This window comes from Balaenoptera musculus, chromosome 7, assembly GCF_009873245.2.
Source record: "Balaenoptera musculus isolate JJ_BM4_2016_0621 chromosome 7, mBalMus1.pri.v3, whole genome shotgun sequence".
Classification (NCBI taxonomy): domain Eukaryota; kingdom Metazoa; phylum Chordata; class Mammalia; order Artiodactyla; family Balaenopteridae; genus Balaenoptera; species Balaenoptera musculus.
Genome location: NC_045791.1, coordinates 74,644,442 through 74,664,525, shown reverse-complemented (window position 1 = coordinate 74,664,525; position 20,084 = coordinate 74,644,442). Strand labels below are relative to the sequence as shown.

At 35.1% G+C, this 20,084-nt stretch overlaps 1 protein-coding gene across 1 annotated transcript in view; it reads right to left on the bottom strand.

The window, feature by feature from the left end:
- The window catches only part of CCDC150 (coiled-coil domain containing 150), a 107,030-nt gene that overhangs the window by 71,961 nt on the left and 14,985 nt on the right, over nucleotides 1–20,084 (bottom strand). Inside the window, exons 6-13 of the mRNA XM_036858122.1 lie at nucleotides 18,874–18,990; nucleotides 17,700–17,829; nucleotides 14,880–14,923; nucleotides 13,289–13,381; nucleotides 11,010–11,117; nucleotides 8,844–8,968; nucleotides 8,414–8,591; nucleotides 7,784–7,852 (exon numbers count right to left, since the gene is read on the bottom strand). Coding sequence (XP_036714017.1) covers nucleotides 7,784–7,852; nucleotides 8,414–8,591; nucleotides 8,844–8,968; nucleotides 11,010–11,117; nucleotides 13,289–13,381; nucleotides 14,880–14,923; nucleotides 17,700–17,829; nucleotides 18,874–18,990 — 864 coding nt within the window. The remainder of the gene's footprint in view (nucleotides 1–7,783; nucleotides 7,853–8,413; nucleotides 8,592–8,843; nucleotides 8,969–11,009; nucleotides 11,118–13,288; nucleotides 13,382–14,879; nucleotides 14,924–17,699; nucleotides 17,830–18,873; nucleotides 18,991–20,084) is intronic.

Below are 20,084 nucleotides of genomic sequence, written 5' to 3'. Positions count from 1 at the left end.
ATTGATAAACCTTTAGCCAGACTCATCGAGAAAAAAAGGGAAAGGGCTCAAATCAGTAAAATTAGATATGAAAAAGGAGAAGTTACAAAAATCACCATAGAAATACAAAGGATCATAAGAGACTGCTACAAGCAACTATATGCCAATAAAATGGACAACCTAGAAGAAATGGACAAGTTCTTAGAAAGATATAATCTCCCAAGACTGAACCAGAAAGAAATAGAAAATATGAACAGACCAATCACAAGCACTGAAATTAAAACTGTGCTGTAAAAACTCCCAACAAACAAAAGTCCAGGACCAGAAGGCTTCACAGGCGACTTCTATCAAACATTTAGAGAAGAGTTAACACTTATCCTTCTGAAACTATTCCAAAACATTGCAGAGGAGGGAACGCTCCCAAACTCATTCTATGAGGCCACCATCACCCTGATACCAAAACCAGACAAAGATACCACAAAAAAGGAAAATTACAGGCCAATATCACTGATGAACACAGATGCAAAAATCCTCAACAAAATACTAGCAAACCAAATCCAACAATACATTAAAAGGATCATACACTACGATCAAGTGGAATTTATCCCAGGGATGCAAGGATTTTTCAGTATCTACAAATTAATCAGTGTGATACACCACATCAACAAATTGAAGAATAAAAACCATATGATCCTCTCAATAGATGCAGAAAAAGCTTTTGACAAAATTCAACACCCATTTATGATAAAAACTCTACAGAAAGTGGGCATAGAGAGAACCTACCTCAACATAATAAAGGCTGTATATGACAAACCTACAGCTAACGTCATACTCAACTGTGAATAGCTGAAAGCACCTCCCCTAAGATCAGGAACAAGACAAGGATGTCCACTCTCACCACTTTTATTCAACACAGTTTTGGAAGTCCTAGTCACGTCAATCAGAGAAGAAAAAGAAATAAAGGAATCCAAACTGGAAAAGAAGAAGTAAAACTGTCACTGTTTGCAGGTGACATGACACTATACATAGAAAATCCTAAAGATGCTACCAGAAAACTACTAGAGCTCATCAATGAATTCAGTCAAATTTCAGGATACAAAATTAATACACAGAAATCTGTTGCATTTCTATACACTAACAATGAGAGATCAGAAGGAGAAATTAAGGAAACAATCCCAATTACCATTGCATTCAAAAGAATAAAACACCTAGGAATAAACCTACCTAAGGAGGCAAAAGACCATTATTCTGAAAACTATAAGATGCAGATGAAAGAAATCAAAGATGGCACAGATGGAAAGATATACGATGTTCTTGGATTGGAAGAATCAATACTGTCAGAATGACTATACTACCCAAGACAATCTACAGATTCGATGAAATCCCTACCAAATTACCAATGGAATTTTTCACAGAACTAGAACAAAAAATCTTAAAATCTGTATGGAGACACAAAAGACCCTGAAGAGCCAAAGCACTCTTGAGAAAGAAAAACGAAGCTGGAGGAATCAGGCTCCCTGACTTCAGACCATACTACAAAGCTACAGTAATCAAAACAGTATCATACTGGCACAAAAACAGAAATATAATTCAATGGAACAGGATAGAAAGCCCAGAAATAAACCACACACCTATCATCAATTAATCTACAATAAAGGAGGCAAGACTATACAATGGAGGAAAGACAGCCTCTTCAATAAGTGGTGCTGGGAAAACTGCACAGCTACATGTAAAAGAATGAAATCAGAACACTCCCTAACACCATACAGAAAAATAAACTCAAAATGGATTAAAGTCCTAAATGTAATACTGGACAGTATAAAACTCTTAGAGGAAAACATAGGAAAAACACTCTTTGACATAAACCACAGCAAGATCTTTTTTGACCCACCTCCTAGAGTAATGAAAATAAAAACAAAAATAAACAAATGGGACCAAATTAAACTCAAAAGCTTTTGAACAGTAAAAGAAGCCATAAACAAAATGAAGACAACCCACAGAATGGGAGAAAATATTTGTAAACAATGCAACCGACAAGGGATTAGTCTTCAAAACATACAAACAGCTCATGCGGCTCAATACCAAAAAAACAACCCAATCAAAAAATGGGTAGAAGACCTAAATAGACATTTCTCCAAAGAAGACATACAGATGGCCAAGAGGTACATGAAAAGATGCTCAACACTGTTAATTATTAGAGAAATGCAAATCAAAACTACAATGAGGTATCTCCTCACACCAGTCAGAATGGCCATTATCAAAAAGTCTACAAACAATAAATGCTGAAGAGGGTATGGAGAAAAGGGAACCCTCCCACACTGCTGGTGGGAATGTAAATTGGTGCAGCCACTGTGGAGAACAATATGGAGGTTCCTTAAAAAACTAAAATTAGAACTACTATATGATCTAGCAATCCCACTCCTGGGCACATATCCGGAGAAAAACATGGTTTGAAAGGATACATGCACCCCAGTGTTCATTGCAGCACTGTTTACAATAGCCAAGACATGGAAGCAACCTAAATGTCCATCGACAGAGGAGTGGATAAAGAAGATGTGGTACATAAATATAATGGAATATTACTCAGCCATTGAATAGAATGAAATAATGCCATTTTCAGCAACATGGATGGACCTGGAGATTATTATACTAAGTGAAATAAGTCACACAGAGAAAAACAAATATCATGATATCACTTATATGTGGAATGTAAAAAAAAAAAAAAAAAGATACAAATGAACTTATTTACAAAACAGAAACAGACTCACAGACTTAGAGAATGATCTTATGGTTATGGGGGGAAGGGTGGGGGAGCGGAGGGATTGGGAGTTTGGGACTGACATGTACACACTGCTATATTTAAAATAGATAACCAACAAGGACCTACTGTGTAGCACAGGAAACTCTGCTCCATATTCTGTAATAACCTAAATGGAAAAAGAATTTGAAAAAGAATAGGTACATGTATAACTTAATCACTTTGCTGTACACCTGAAACTAACACAACATTGTTAATCAACTATACTCCAATATAAAAACAAAACAGAACAAAAAGGTGTAAATCTTTGTGACCTTGGATCAGGCAACAGTTTCTCAGATGCGACACTTAAAGCACAGGCAACCAAAGAAAAAATTGATAAACTGGACTTTATAAAAATCTAAAAATTTAAAAAGAACCCACAGAATGGGAGAAAAATACCTGCAAGTCACATATCTTATAAGGGTCTACCATCCAAAATATATAAAGAACTCTTACAACTCAACAATTAAAAGACATTAAGTAACCCACTTTAAAAATTGGTAAAGGATCTGAGTAGACAGCTCTCCAAAGAAGATATACAAATGGCCAATAAACACATAATAAGATGCTCAACATTATTAGCCATTAAGGAAATGCAAATCAAAACCAAAATGAGGTACCACTTTCACACTTACTAGGATGGTTATTATCAAAAAACAAAAAATAGGGGCTTCCCTGATGGTGCAGTGGTTAAGAATCCGCCTGCTGATGCAGGGGACATGGGTTCGAGCCCTGGTCCAGGAAGAGCTCACATGCCGCAGAGCAACTGGGCCCGTGCGCCACAACTACTGAGCCTGCGCTCTAGAGCCCACGTGCCACAACTACTGAAGCCCGCAAGCCTAGAGTCCGTGCTCCACAACAAGGGAGGCCACTGCAATGAGAAGCCCGCGCACCACAAGGAAGAGTAGCCCCCGCTCAACGCAACTAGAGAGAGCCCATGTGCAGCAACAAAGACCCAACACAGCCAAAAATAAAATAAATAAAATAAAATTAAATAAATAAATAACATGTTGGTGAGGATGTGGAGAAACTGGAGCCCTTCTGCACTGCTGGTGGGAAGAAAAAGTGGTTCAGCATTGTGGAAAACAGTCTGGTGGTTCTTCAGAAAGTTAAACATAAAATTACCACATGACCCTGCAATTCCACTCATAGCTATATATCTTAACATATCTTTAAGATATATAAAAAAACAGGTACTTACAAATACACATACAAATGTTTATAGCAGCACTAATCACAACAGCCAAAAGGCAGAAACAATGCAAATATCCATCAACAAACAGATAAAGAAATTGTGGTATGTGTGTGTGTACATATATATACGTGTGTGTGTGTGTGTGTGTGTGTGTGTGTATGTATACACACACACATACATATATTGGGTTGGTCAAAAAATTCGTTTGGGTTTTCTGTAAGATCTTACAAAAAACCCAAACGAACTTTTTAGCCAACTCAACACACACACACACACACACACACAAACACACACAAAATGAATATTACTCAACCATAAAAAGGAATGAAGTACTGATACATACTGATACAAAAACATGGATGACCCTCAAAAACATTATGCTAAGTGAAAGAAGCCAGATACAAAAGATCACATATTGTATGATTATATTCATATGAAATATGCATAATAGGTAAATCCATAGAGAAAGAATGCAGAGTAGTGGTTGTCAGGGGCTGGGGGAAGGAGGGAATAAGGAGTGATTGCTTAATGGGTATGGGGTTTCCTTTCGGGGTATTGAAATGTTTTGGAACTACACAGAGGTGGTGGTTGCACAATATTGTGAATATTGTACTAAATGCCACTGAATTGTTCACTTTTAAATGGTTGATTTTACAGTATGTGAATTTCACCTCAGTTAAAAAAAAAAAAAACTGCAGTGAGATACTTCACACCTACTAGGATGGGTGTAGTTTTTTTAAAGAGGACAATAACAAGTTTAGGTGAGGACGTAGATAGTGGAATGCTCATACATTGCTAGTGGGACTGTAAAATGGTGCAACTACCTTACTTGTAAAACAGTTTGGCAGTTTCTCAAAATGATAAACAGAGTTATCACATGACCCAGTAGTTTTGTTCCTGGAGAAGTGAAAACATATGCTCACAAAAAGAATTGTGCACAAATGTTCATAGCATTATTCTTAATAGCCAAAAAATGGAAACGGCCTAAATGTCTATCAACTGATGAATGGATAAATGAAGTGTGTTATATTCATGCAATATTATTCAGCCATAAAAGAAATGAAGTAGTTATATACACTACAATATGGACAAACTTTGAAATCATCATGCGAGGAAGCCAGACCCAAAAGGCCACATACTGTTTGATTCTATTTACATGACATGTCCAGAACAGACAAATCCATTGAGGTAGAAAGTAGAATAGTAGTTGCCAGAGGTGGGCAGGGGTAAATAGGGAGTGACTCCTAATGGGTACTAGGTTTCTTTTTAGGATGATTAAAAAGGTTCTAGAATAAGATAGTGGTGGTATTTGTGCAAACTTGTGAATATACTAAGAAATCACTAACTTGTATATTTTAAGAAGGTGAATTTATGGTATACTAATTATATCTCAATAATAAAAGGTACTAAAACAATCAGATGATCCACCTAAAAATAAATGAACCTTGGACTACATCTTGCATGATATACAAAAATTAACTTGAAGTGGATCATAGACCTAATATTGAACGTAAAGCCAAAAAAGTTCTAGGGAACAAAGGAGAAAATCTATGTAATCTTAGATTAGGCAAAAATTTATTAGCTACCACACAAAAAGTATCATCCATAAAATTTGAAAAATTGATAAACTGGACTTAATCAAAATATAAAACTTCTGCTCTTTAAAAGAGCATGAAAAGGCATAATATAGAAGAAAAGTAGGTAAAGCACATATAAAATTTGTTTATATACAAATAGTAATAACTATTACATGAGAATTAATATGACACTATTTTTAAAGCTCTGAAAAATAAATTATAAGAAAACAAACAACTGAATTAAAAATGGTTAAAAGATCTGAAGAGACACTTTAAGTTGTTGATGGCAAATAAGCAGATGAAAAGGTACTCAATATTACTAGTCACTGGAGAAAAGCAAAGTACACCACAGTGACATACCCCTACACACCAATCAGAATGGCTGAAACTAAAAGAATTGACAATGCCAAGTGCTGGTGAGAGTGTAGAGAAACTGGAACTCATATATTCCTGGTAGGAATGCAAGATGGCACACATCCTTTGGAAAACAGTTGAACATATATTTACTGTAGGATCTAGAAGTCCAATTCCTGATATGTATCCAAGAGAAATAAAAATACATGTTCACATATGAATATTTATACAGGTTTTTTTCATAACTGCCAAAATCTGGAAACAACCCAAATGTTCTTCAATTGGCAAACGGGTAAAGAAACTGTGATATAACAGAACATAAACCACTGATACATACAGTAACATGCGTGAATCTCAAATCTCAAATGCTTTATGCTAAATAAAAGAAGCCAGACTTATAATGCTACATATTGTATGATACCATTTGTATGATATTCTGGAAAAGATGTAACCACAGGGATAGAAAAACAGATCAGTGGTTGCCAGGGGATGGGCATGGAGGAAGAGGCTGACTACTAAAAGGCGCAAGGGAACTTTCCGGGGTGATAGAAATGTTCTATATTTTGATTGTTGTGCTGGTGGTTACATGATTGTGGTTGTCAAAGCTCACAGAACTGTACACTAAAAAAAGGGTGAATTTCACTCTAAATTATAACTCAATAAGCCTGACTTTAAGAAAACATAGCTTTACAATGAGTACACATGTAAAAAATATCCAGTTAGACCAAAAAACGGAACTCTGTAGAAGCACTGTCATTTGGCTTAACCAAACCTCTCTAACGAGCAAGTATCTTTCAGCCCCATGAACATACACTTAGTCTACATTAAAACAAATGAAATCAGACAAGCAAAATAATAATACCATGTTTTAATCGCAAATAGCATTTGCCTTAGCCATGAAATATTCACTAGCATTTTAAAGCAAAAAGTATTAATGAATTTAATAGTATCCACCAACTTCCCAAATTTTAAAAAACATATTTGAGGCCACATTGACACCAGCAAAGTCCTTGCCACAGGAAGTCAGCTTTATTTAAAGATTTTTTGGGTGGACTGTTTTGAAATCACTAGATATGAGTGACTAAACCACACAAGGTACCTGCCAGCTTAGTGAACTGTTTTTGAGCTCCAGCTCAGAATTTAGCTTTTCTTCTCTCCCCAGTTCTTAAACCAAAAGTTCACATATATGGTACTAAGAATGCTATTTAGTTGAGCCAAGAAACAGTCAAGGCTTGATGCCTATATCTGACACCTGTTGCTGGGTTTATTGAATGGGGATGGGCTGATAGTCCTTGATGCTCCAGATATATTTTCTAGATGATAGTGATACATAATCTTTACTCTTCAAATTTTGAAATGCAAACAGCAATGTCTTAAAGATTTTTTTTGTTTGAATAAGGATTGTGTTTGTTTCTCTGGCCATGCTACCTTCATAGAACCCAGAAAGGGGTATCTCACAAATAAAGTGGCAAGTGCTAACAAGTTAGGAAGCTTAAATTAGTTTTTTAAAAAAACCCAAAAAACAAACAAAAAAAACCACCAGCATGGTCAGCAATCATCCCTTTGCAGCCCACAGGCTCATTAGCTCACTCTCAGGGGAATTCCTGGTTAAACTACTCGGTGAACACTAGGGTCCGAGGCAGTGATGGCTCACTGGCAAACACGAGATGCTCAACAAGCAAACATTCCCCAGATGCAGCCTTATGCTGAAGTGACTGGAGTGCTCTAAGTGCATCCAGCTTCGTGGCTTCTCTACTCCCCCCACATTTTGGTATTCAACAAAATAACCCATCTCCTCATTAAGATAAGCTGATACAGGAAGCAGCAATACAGAAGGAATTAAATATAATGACATAACACAAATAAAATGTGGAATACCTTGCTTTTAGCTAATTCCTTTTCCAAGTTGCATTTTTCTTCTGCTATTTCTTTCTCCGTTTTATTAACCTGCCCAAGAGGAGGGAAAAAAAGAAATGGGTCAATTTAAAAACAGCTGACAGGCTCTACTATAGCAGATACACCCTGCATGTCAATTAATACCTACACTGCAGAGATAGCACATCCTCTCAGAAAAGGGGCCACTCCGGGAGTCTCAGAGGCAGAGCAGACTTCACAAACAGCCCTGAAATTAGAAAGACACGTCTGCATGTCAGACTCTGCTGGTTCCTTCCTAACGAGGAAGACAGGGCTGTTTCCCCTTACACTGTTTCCGCTACACTGTCTCACTCCTACTGGGAAAATCGAGTTTTAAATCTGACTCCTTAACTAACATGAGGATGTGTGAATGGTTAGTTAACATTCACTCATGCTATATAAGGGTAACTATTTGGCACAGTGCACTCACATGCTGAAAGACACAGATTAGCCACCCAAAGATTTCTTTCATGGGCAACTCAGACAAACTGCATCTGGGTTGTATTTCTTTTCTGGTCTTTTGCACTTACAATAAAATTTTAAAACAAGATCACCACCACAACCAGGAGGTAACATAAATTTGCCTCTACCTACCTCTCTCTGAAGTCCTTCTTTCTCCTCTAGCAGAGAGGTCTTCTCTTGCATTGATGCGTCCAGTTCCCTTTGCAATCTTGCAATAGTTGATTCTAGCAGCTCTTTTTGCACAGCTGCCCTCTTCTCAGCATCCTGTGCTTTCTGGATACACTGGTTATGCTCAAGGACTAAATGGTCCCTGCAGGAAGAGAACAAGGAGATATGAAAGCTGAATGAGAGTTCTTCTTTAACAGAAAGACTAAATGTTCTTACAGAACATATCTCCTGCCTGAGGGCAGTTACCGAAATGTTCTAACAAAACTAGTTCCTTTAGGGCAGAGTCTTTATTTCTGTGACTGGCCCAGCAAATGCAGAATTAAACATTTTCATTAAAGATAAGAAATACAAATGCAAAAACAAAAGATGCAAAAGTTGCCCACAGTTTACTTACAGATGCATTTGGAGTTGTGTTTTCTCATTCTGAACAGTCTGCAGCTCACTTGTGATACTGGCATGGGCTGCATCCAGCAGTAAGTTTTGTTCTTGAAATGTCTGTGTCATCATTTTCTGTTCTTCCTAAGTGTTAGAAGCAATATTAAAAGTTAAGATGCCAGAAGTCATTTGATAGGGTATCACTCTAAACAACTGATCAAAGATACTGATACTTACCAAAGACAAATTTAATTTATATAAATAAAACCCCCTTTTAAAAGAATTTATCTTAATGTCCAGCTTGCTCTTTGTACCTACCCTGACCTGACCACAGTTCTATCATTTTATAGCTCTTCTAGCCAACAATCAAGATGCATTATTTATCCAGCTTGCTGCAAAATTTATAAAACTCCTAACATGAACAAATTTTTAGATACCATGTATAAAATAGACAACTGATGGGAACATACTGTATAGCACAGGGAACTCTACCTAATGCACTGTGGTAACCTAAATGGGAGGGAAGTCCAAGAGGGAGGGGATATCTGTATGTGTGTGGCTGATCCGTTTTGTTGTGCAGTGGAGGCTAACACGACATTGTAAAGCAACCAGACTCCAAAAGAGATTTTTAAAAAACTATATTAAGTATATTTTGGTACTTTAAAATTTCAACATACTATATTTTAAAAAGTAAGACAATATCAACATATATAAAGTGAAATGATCGCTCCACCTCTATCTCCCCCACATCTCTTCCAAATAATTCCATTCTCCAGGGACAATCATGTTTCATAGTTTAGTGTAAATTCTTTTGACAGTATCTGAAATTGCACTCAGATACTGCTACAGCAGAAGTCTATAACTGTTTTGCACAATTTTCTCTGGCTTACTATTTTCAATTATCAAAACAGCATATTTATGCACACCTCCTCTATATACAATTTATAAAGCTTTTGTAAATATAGTACATATTAATAATTATATTTGTAAACATATTTTAAAACACTTCTTTTTGAACAATATTTGACTGCAAGGTAAACCTTCACATCTTCATACTTGGCAAAATGGGATCTCACTTGTGTCATATTCCAAAATTTTAAAATGTTTGTGAAAGTGTTACATACATAAGTCACATTATTCAGTCTACTAAATTGTAAGTTCCATGAAAGTAGGGACTTGTCTTGTTCACTGCCATAATTCTATCTAGATCTAGCAACATACTTGCATGAGGTAAACACTAAATGCTTTCTGAATTAATAAAAAATACTTATTGAGTACCTGTTATGTGCAAAATGCGCTTAGCCCTATGGGTAATAACAAAGATATGTAAGACAATGTCCTAGGAATGTAGTACAGGGAATGAGCCATGCATATAAACTACTACTATAGAATGCAGAACAAGAGAAGCAACATAACATAAATGATTAAAAACACTGAGTCTGGAGTCAAATCTAGATTTAAATCTGGCTCCACCCTATACTAGCTGGGTGATTTTGGGCAAGTTGATTAACTTCTCTAAATCTTATTCTTATTATCTGTAAAACGAGGATGACAAATATCCCTTTATGTAACAGCTGCTAGGATTAAAGGAGGTAATATATGTAAAATCCTTAGCACAATGCTTGGTATATAGTAAGTATGCTCAAAAAAAAAAAAAAAAAAGAGAGAGCCTTATTATTACAGCCTGTTTAGTGTCCTAGAAGTAGAAATTAAAAGACAAAACTGATTCTTTCTGATTGGAGTGATCAAGCTTCTGGGTGAAAGTGAGTCTTAAAGACTGAACACAATCTCAAACAGTTGAAAATGAAGTAAAGACCATTCTCAGCAGAGGGAATGGCATAAGCAAAATGGGAAAGCACAGGTCTTTGGGGAAAAGGTAAATACTTTAGGGTCAGTCATAAGTATTCTCCATGATTCTATCAATACTGGGACAGGTAATTAGTTTTCCTAAAGTAATGATATTTGAGAAGAAACCATTAAGAAAGCACTGAGTGTAAGGCCAAATGACCCCTCTGATGAAAACAGGAAACAACTAATTAAAAAATAAAATAATTCAGAAAAATCCTTGAAATTAATTGCTAAAATATTTTATGTATCCAGTTGGCTATTTGTATTTCCTGATCTCTTAGCCAAGGAGGCTTCCTGATGACTCTACCAGAAATTGACTAGTGTTAAAAATGAATACCTGCAGAATGGCTTGGTGGTCAGCAATGATTCTGGTATTTTCCATTCTAACAGTCTGAAGCATTCTGTTCAGCTCTGAACACTTTCTAGTCAGTTGGTCATTCAAAACCTAAGACAACATATACAGCAAATCACAGATCTCTCCAATAAATAAGTCTTTTTACTTACATATCATCATTTTTAACAATGGCCTAGTATTTCACCATACATGTGAACCTAATTTATTTAACCTAATCCCAATTGATATTTCATTAGATTATAAAATACTTTCAAATATTTGGAGTCATCATCCTAAACAACTGTAAATTAAAAGGGGAAATTTGCTGATACAGAGAAGCAACTGAAGCATTTGGCAGTTTACCAATCTTCCATTCTTCATAATTTTGAATGCTGGTCAATTACAGCAAGACATCTACAGAATGGAATTTACAATGTAGATGCATGGCCAATGTTACAGAAATCCATTCTCAAAATTGGATGATGAGCTTTCAGAATTGTTTAGCTGATAACAAAATACCTAAGCTCTTTCATCACCAGTTACAGTATTCAAAAAAGCAAAATACAGATGACTGTGCCATTTCACAAGATTAACCTTCCAAAATAAAACAAAAATCTTTTCTGTAACACATCTATCATACATGTAGTTAGTTTATAATTCTCTTGTCCTTTTGGTATTTTGAAATTTGTATTCCTGTGGAAAATATTTATCTTAATTCTCAGCTATTTTTGCAAAGTATATTTGGTAAGGATCTTATGTTTTAATGTACAAACTCTTTAAGGATGGGGCAAATAACTCTGAAGGGTTAATAGAAAAAACACTCAAAAAACAGTAACAAGAAAGGACAGATAAACTAAAGATTATCTGGACAGCATCATAAGTGGGACAGCATCATAAGACAGGAATTCATTCAGGGGCATTTTAAAGTTATAACCAGATGCACAAACTATTTATCAAGGAATACTTGGGGATAAGACAGAGGAGAACTCTTGCTCCTTGAAAAGAAATAGCTAATTTTCTTTACAGCTAGATTGCTGGGCTCAAATTCCAACTGTGTCACTTACTAGCTATATATATATATATATATTTTTTTTTTTAATTTATTTTTGGCTGCGTTGGGTCTTCATTGTTTCACGCCGGTTTTCTCTAGTTGCGGTGAGCAGGGGTTACCCTTCATTGCAGTGCGTGGGCCTCTCATTGCAGTGGCTTCTCTTGTTGCAGAGCATGGGCTCTAGGCTCGAGGGCTTCAGTAGTTGTGGCATGCGGGCTCAGCAGTTGTGGCTCGCAGGCTCTAGAGAGCAGGCTCAGTAGTTGTGGCGCACGGGCTTAGCTGCTCCGCGGCATGTGGGATCCTCCCGGACCAGGGCTCGAACCCTGTTCCTTGCATTGGCAGGAGGATTCTTAACCACTGTGCCACCAGGGAAGCCCTAGCTATATTATTAAACCTCTCTGTATATCAACTTTCTTGTCTTTAAAATGGGAATAATAATAGTTCTAAAGAAGTCCTATTGAGAGGATTACAATGTTAGTAACATAAAGTGCTTAGAATTGTGCCATTACTGTAGTATGGATTCAGTAAATGTTAACTACCATTTATAGTAAGAGTAGTAGTAGTTACTGTTATCATTATTTTATGAAAGATCACATTTTGTATTTTCTTTATCATAAAGAGAGCATAACAACACTATGATCCTAACATTGAAATAATCAAATTGTACTAACAAAAAGTTCTTTTAAATGATCGATACTATTTCATTGGGCCCTATGAGAAATAACTCGGTTGCTTGCATATGTGGTGACTCCTCTCCATATACATGCATATACAGAAAACATCAGCTGAATGTGGGAACCACCATCCCACATAAAATGATTACACATAACTCCAAAATCAGCAAGTATTTATTAGGTTCCTACTGTGCTTTGCCATAGAAGATACAAAGAAAGTATAAGATAGCCCTTGGCATTGAACTGCTTAGAGTTTCATAGGGGGAAATAAAAGGTATACATTTAGTGAGTAAATTAGAAAACAAACAAGGCAAAGTTTAAACTAGTGCATGGTTTAGCAGTATATCTCAAATACCTACGTATCACAGGAATTTAGAGGGTGAAATGGGAAATGTAGTTAATCTGATGATGTTTCACAAATGAAGTAAATCTTATGGAAATAAAAATTTTGGATGATGGCAATGGTATGAATTCACGTAACCAGGATTAATCTTGGTTCTTGGTTCTTTAACTGAACAAAATTAACATCTAAACACTAGAGAAATGGGAAGATTTACCTGTGCTTTTTCTGCTGCTTCATGAAGGAATATTATTTCAGACCTCAAATATGCATTTTCTTCATGTTCCTTGTTGAAAGACATCTGTATATTCTACAGGAAAAAAAAAAAAAGAATTTCTCTTTTTCTACATGTAAGAGCTATTACATGTATCTCTTTCAAAATACCTGTTCTGTATTGTGGCTAGTACCAGTTCAAGTTCTAATATACATAGATAAGTGTCTTATAAAGGATTTTTTAAAATCTTGATATATCCAACTCCCAAACTTCTCTTAATTTATAAATTTATCAAAACTATTTATTAAAAATATTCTCATACTGGGACTCCAATTAGAAAGAATTTGCCTAAAAACAAACCTTGATATTTACCTAGTATCCTTATGTCAAAAAAATTCTACTCTCTAAGATGAAATATTTTTACTTTATGTTACATACACATTTCTTCCCATTAGCAGTATGAGCTTATTATTTCAAAGAAACACATGCAAGGATCTTTTAAAATTATAAGTAGGGGAAGAGATTTTCATCAAGGAATACCTGAGGGTGGAGCAGAAGAAAGCACCTTTGTTCTGTGAAAAAAAATGTTCTCTTTGAGATGAGGAAAAGGTGATAGGGATGTTGAGTTGTGGGCTGGGTTTTACCTAATAGGTACTTAGTCAAATGGGGAAGAACAAAGTCTAAGTCCTCTCCCTTCAGAGAGAGAACCACTTTTCTAGCTTTCCAGAAGAAGCATCTCAATAAAAGTCAACATCATATAACATCTACATCATGAGATTGATTTAGAAATGTCTTAAGATATAAAAGTAGTAACATTTATTCTATTTTTTATTGTGGTAAAATACACATAACAAAATTTATCATTTTAACCATTTTTAAGTCTTTTTAATGAAATGTCTTTTTTATTGAAGTATAGTTGATTTACAATATTGTGTTAGTTTCAGGTGTACAACACAGCGATTCAGTTATATACAATAATAATATTAATATTATATACAAATATACATTATATTATTATATAATTACATCTAATAATATGTATTCTTTTTCAGATTCTTTTCCCCTGTAGGGGAAAGGGGTGGGGAAGGATACATTAGGAGGTTGGGATTAACATATGCACACTACTATATATAAAATAGATAACCAGCAAGGGCCTACTGTATAGCACTATACTCATTTTAACTATTTCTAAGAGTACAGTTCACTTAAAACTATTTAAGTGTTAAGTGTTAAATTCAGTGGTAGTAAGTACATACATTCATGTTGTTGATAAACCATCACCAAAAATAGTTAATATTTCTTACATTTCATAAAAAAAGCTTCACAACAATTCATTTGCAATAGGTATAAAATGGAAATAAGCCTCATTAGTTTTGCCAAGGCACCTTTTTTCAAACTATAATAATCTGCATGAAATGATTTATTTCCTAATATCCAGTTGACAATAGTTCTGGATATACACTCATTTACACTGAAACTTTTTTTAATAAAGATTTTAGGAGAATCAGAAGGACTGTAAACAAACATGAGTGAGGAAATACTACTTAGTGAAGAGATGAAAGAAAACCTCTGTACTCAAAACCTCAAAACCTACCTTATTTTCTTCAGCCAACTTGGAAATGAGGTCATCTCTAGTAACTAAAAACAAAAAAAGTCCACATAACTATGATGATAATAACTTACAACTACATTGAAAACACATGGTATTTTCCCTGAGAAACTTTGATTTAAAAAAAATTCATTTTAGTCTGTATTTTGCAGAAATAAGGAGAATGGAAGTATTTCTATCATATTTTTATAGACTGGAAACTAAATCCTGAAATTATCAAGAAACTAGTCCAATGGTAAATGAGGTCACATTTTACTCAATGCACAGATGATGATGAGTCTGAGGGATTTCAAGCCAGAGAGGCACACAATCAAAAAGATCAAAAAGCGTTTTGTTAGATTACTCTGACAAAGGCTCAATAAAGACAGGGAGATCAGTTTAGTAGCTGTTGCAGTAACCCAAGTGTAAAACAATGAGAGCTGGCTCTGAGGTAATGATGCGGAAGGAAAAGACTTGTGAAAAGCAAGCAGGGAGAACTGTCAGGATTTGGTGACCGACCAGTGGGGTAAAGGCAATAGATGAGTCAAGGAAAATATCTAGTGTACAGACCTGGACAGTGGGGGTGGTTGGTGGATTCTAACAGGGAATTCAGGGCAAGGAGCAGGTTTGGGGGATATAATGAGTAAAAATGACTGCAACACTTAAGCTTCCATCATGTGTTTTGAGGTATCTGCAAAGCATCTAAATATAGATGATTAGTTGGCAGTAAGATACCATCTGGAGCTCAGGAGGATGATTTGGTGTGGGAAAAAAAAAAGATGTGAAACCACTCAGAGTATGTATATACAGTGAAAATAAAACCAAAGGCAGAAATAGGAGAACAGTTTGGCACTGTATACTAGTAGCCAAGAGATATACACTTTTCTGAGGTTAATGTTTGGCTTCATAGAAAATTCATAAAGATCTATTAGTTTTGTTTCACTTAAATATTCTAAAGCCAGAAAATTATAAAACACATAAAAACTCACATTTTATTTATGATATACTCAGAAAAACTGTACTTCTTGAAAATGAGTCCAAGACTCATTTTAAACAAATTCTAATTTAACATAGGTGAAGGATCAAAAAGATAAACTACATGATCTATTTTGAAAATTCCACTAATCAAAGAAAGACTAAAAGGGGAATGTGTAGCCTATTTAGGAGAACAATTTAATCACTTTAATTAATGTGTGTGTAATACACACACATATACACATATATATACATAATGTTTATCGCTAATAAATAAAATAAACAATTATTAATAAATAAGTGCATTTTAAAATTCATTGAAGCAAATATCTAAAGGCATTCCTTTTATTAATCTAGTTAGAATAACTATTTGTACCTTAAAGTAATAAAATTGCATGCATGTAAAGCATCTATTATTCAATATGAAGCATATAGCTGGTATTCAGACAGGTTTCCTTTTTTTATGTTAATTTGAATTACTGTTATTCTAATCTCAATGTTTTTAATGGTCTTCCATATATTCTTACAAAATTCAAAACTAAAGCATTAATCCATTAAGAAAGTAACATTTTAAAAAATCACTTAATCAGAAGGACAACTAGTATAATAGAAAGATCTGTGTTTTAGCCCCAGCTATTCTATTTACTGTGGGCCCTTTACTATAGATCTTTTTATCCTTCTGTAGAATGGGGTATATTTTCTTATCTTTCTCACAAGTTTGCTGTAAGGCTCAAATGGGATAATGTGGTAGTACAATAAAATGTAACATGTATTTTTGTAGGCATGCAGTCACAGGAAGACAGAAAATTATTTAGGGGCATTATCAGTGAGAACTTCACAGAATAATTCATTACTCAACAACTATATGGAAAAAGAATACTTTCTGCTAAAAGCAGTAAGTAAAAGTATTGAATGGATTACCCTTTATGTTTGTTTGTTTTTTTAAATTTTCATTTCCCTTTTGGTATTCCCTGTCCTCATTACAGCCACAGAGCAGGAAAGCCACACTGGCAAGAACATTGGGTTTGGAGTTAGAAGATCCAGATTGAGGCCTCACTTCACCATTTATTCATTTTGTAACTTTAGGAATTACAGATAGTTTTGTGTATTACATGAGATAATGTATGTGAAAGCCCTGTGTAAACCATGAAGTGTTATTCATCCGTAAGGCACTGCACTGGAACTCTGGGTGATCTCTATAGTGAGATCTACCTGAAAACTGCTGTTACAATTATATATTAACAAACAGTAATCTGATAAGGGCTGTTGGGTTGGAAGAAGCATGTCTCTGAGCGACCTGGGATCAAGTCTAGACACTTCCATTTCCTAGCTCTGTCACCTTTTAGGACTCTTTTTTTTTTAAAAACAGATGTTTTTTCCTCCTCAAACGAGTAGTTAATCTAATCTCTCTCTATGGTACCTTACAACTATCCATTTCTACAAATACAAGTTGACCAAAATAGGTTGATAACCTGAAGAATGGAGAGTCTGACATGATAAATGGTTAGAATCAGTAGGATAGCATGGATTAATGACCTCATTTCCTTATTCGCATTCTATTATCCAATATTCAATCTAGATTTATAGAACCCAAATGTTCCCAAGTCCACAGTTAAATAAACCTGAAAAAAATCTACATAAGTTTACAATTAAGAGGGTCAAATTCTATTTTATTACCAACATTCTCTTTCTCAGTGCCACAGATAAAAAGGAAATCAGCAATTTTTTACATCCAGGTCTGTGGGAAATACCAGTAACACTGGCCACTTCGAGAATTTGGAATCTTAAGAGTTTTCGCATGAAATCTCAAAAAACTAACAAAAGTGTAATTTCTAGCATCTGTTTTCATACCTAGATCAGACTTGAGCTGTGAGGTAGCGGTCTCCAACTCTCCTTTCTGTTGTCGCTCCTGTGCCAGTAGTTCTTGGGTGGTCTGAATAGAACTGCGTAGGGCAATGCAGTTTTGCTGCAAAATTTGCACCTGAAATCGTATAAGAAAAACTCCTTTTCTGTAAGGTAAAGATTTCTACTAAGCTAACTTATAGCACAGGCGTAAGGCAGATTTTTCTGATCTTAATGTTCCTGGAGGAAGAAGCGGTGTTTATGTGTTACAGTTAAAGATCTCAACAGAGTGCAGTGTCTTCCAGCAGTGCTGTCCAGGAGAACCTTCTGTGCATTCTTCAACAGCACTCAAAATGTGGCCAGAGTGAGGGAGGAATTGAATCTTTAATTTTGTTTAATTTTAACAAATAAAATTAATTTTTATTTAAATAGCCACATGTGGCTAGTGCCTACTATACTGGCAATATAAGGTATAGCAATAAAGGATCATTTACCAATTCTTTAAGTAGAATCCTCTTTATAATTCCATTGTGAAGGACAGCACTCGTTAAAATAATAAAAATTATGTAATCTAATAATAGGTATTATGATTTGAAACTACTAATTGCCTTGGTACTTAGCATTTAAAATATTCTAAATTACATATAGATATTTCAAATAACAACTTTGATGAAAGCAAAAATATTATGCTAAAATAAATAATGAGACTTGAAAACAGCAATGTAAACACATTCCTGATTATTTGACTTATTCCTTGCTTCAAATGTCAGCTCAGTTTAATCTTTCTTTTTTATGCACGTCATATACAATACATATAACATGAGACTAGGTCAGTGCCTTCCAAAATCAATTCTTGTAACAGAGATTATATGGTGTAGGGGGAAGGATTCCCTCCCAGGAGCTAAGAGTTCACTTCTGTAAAGCCTGAGACAAAATAACCTCTCTGTCCTTAGCTCCCTCATTGATAAATTAAGAGCGTTGGACTAAATGGCGTCAGAGTCCTTTCTTATTTTGCACTAAAATTTTTAAAATTGTAGTAAGAATGTTAATAGAGGAATACTAAAGAAAAGAATTTAATAAATCTAGAGGAAATAAGCAAAACTATAGGTTTGTAGGTAAAACATTAGCTTTTCCCCTTTGGTTTCACTTTCCCAACATAAACAAGGAGAGAAAATCTCTCTACCTGTTTCCGTTCCATCTCCACCTTTGATCCCATTTCTTGTATTTTGAGTAGCAAGGCTGATCCAGATTTCTCAAGAGATTCCCTTAGGTGCTTCTCTTGAGACAGTTGTCTCCTTAGCTATAGAGCAACATTGCAGTTAGGCAAGACCAAGGGAACTTCATAGCAGTTTAACAAAGATCAAAGTCACCATGAAAAGTTTACCAGACATGCCATCTCACCCCCATTCTTCGTTCATTTATGACTACTCAAAAACATGTTTTTGTTTCTCCCTAACGGATAACCTTCTAAGAAATGCAGAGTCAAATTTGTTACCCTCATCTTCCTACTGTGTAAGTCTGTTTTCCAAATTGTGGGTCAAGACGCATTAGTAAGTTGCAAGAAGCACTTGAAAACGGGGGGAGAAAAGAATAGAAAGAAAATGTCAGAGCACATAGCGAGTAGTAAGGAAGGGTAAGTACTGCTTCATGAAATGTTTGTGTATATGCATGTATGTATGGTGTTGCAGTGTAAAATATGTCTTACAATGTATTGCTGTCAAAAAGAAGTTTGAAAAACACTAATATGTCTTAGTATACGTATTTTCTGTATTTCTCTATTTTCTAACTTTATTTTTTAACTCCTTATTTTCCTGTATTTTGATTTCTTCACCTATATATATATATATATTTTTTTTTTAATCCCATAGTATTATAAACATTCCTCTGAAACCTGTTTCAATTATGTATTGGAATTTTTTTTTTCATGTATTGGAACTTAAAGATCAAAACAAATAATGAAGTAGTTGTTAAGCAGCAGACAAAAACAACACTCAAGAGTTTGGGTACACTGACCCTATTTCTATCAATAAATGACTATAAAATGAGTTAGGTAAAGATACAAAGAAGGTTAAGAGTCTCTTTTATCATGAAGTGAAGAAATCCTTTCCAATTTAAATGGGAACTGAAAAATGCTGTTCCTTTTATGAAGTGATGTTAAATTGAAAGAATTTCTTTTTTAATTTTTTTACTTATTTATTTATTTTTGGCTGCGTTGGGTCTTCGTTGTTGCGCGTGGGCTTTTTCTAGTTGCGGTGAGCGGGGGCTACTCTTCGTTGCGGTGCGCGGGTTTCTTGTTGTGGTGGCTTCTCTTGTTGTGGAGCACAGGCTCTAGGTGAGCGGGCTTCAGTAGTTGTGGCGCACGGGCTTAGTTGCTCCGCAGCATGTGGGATCTTC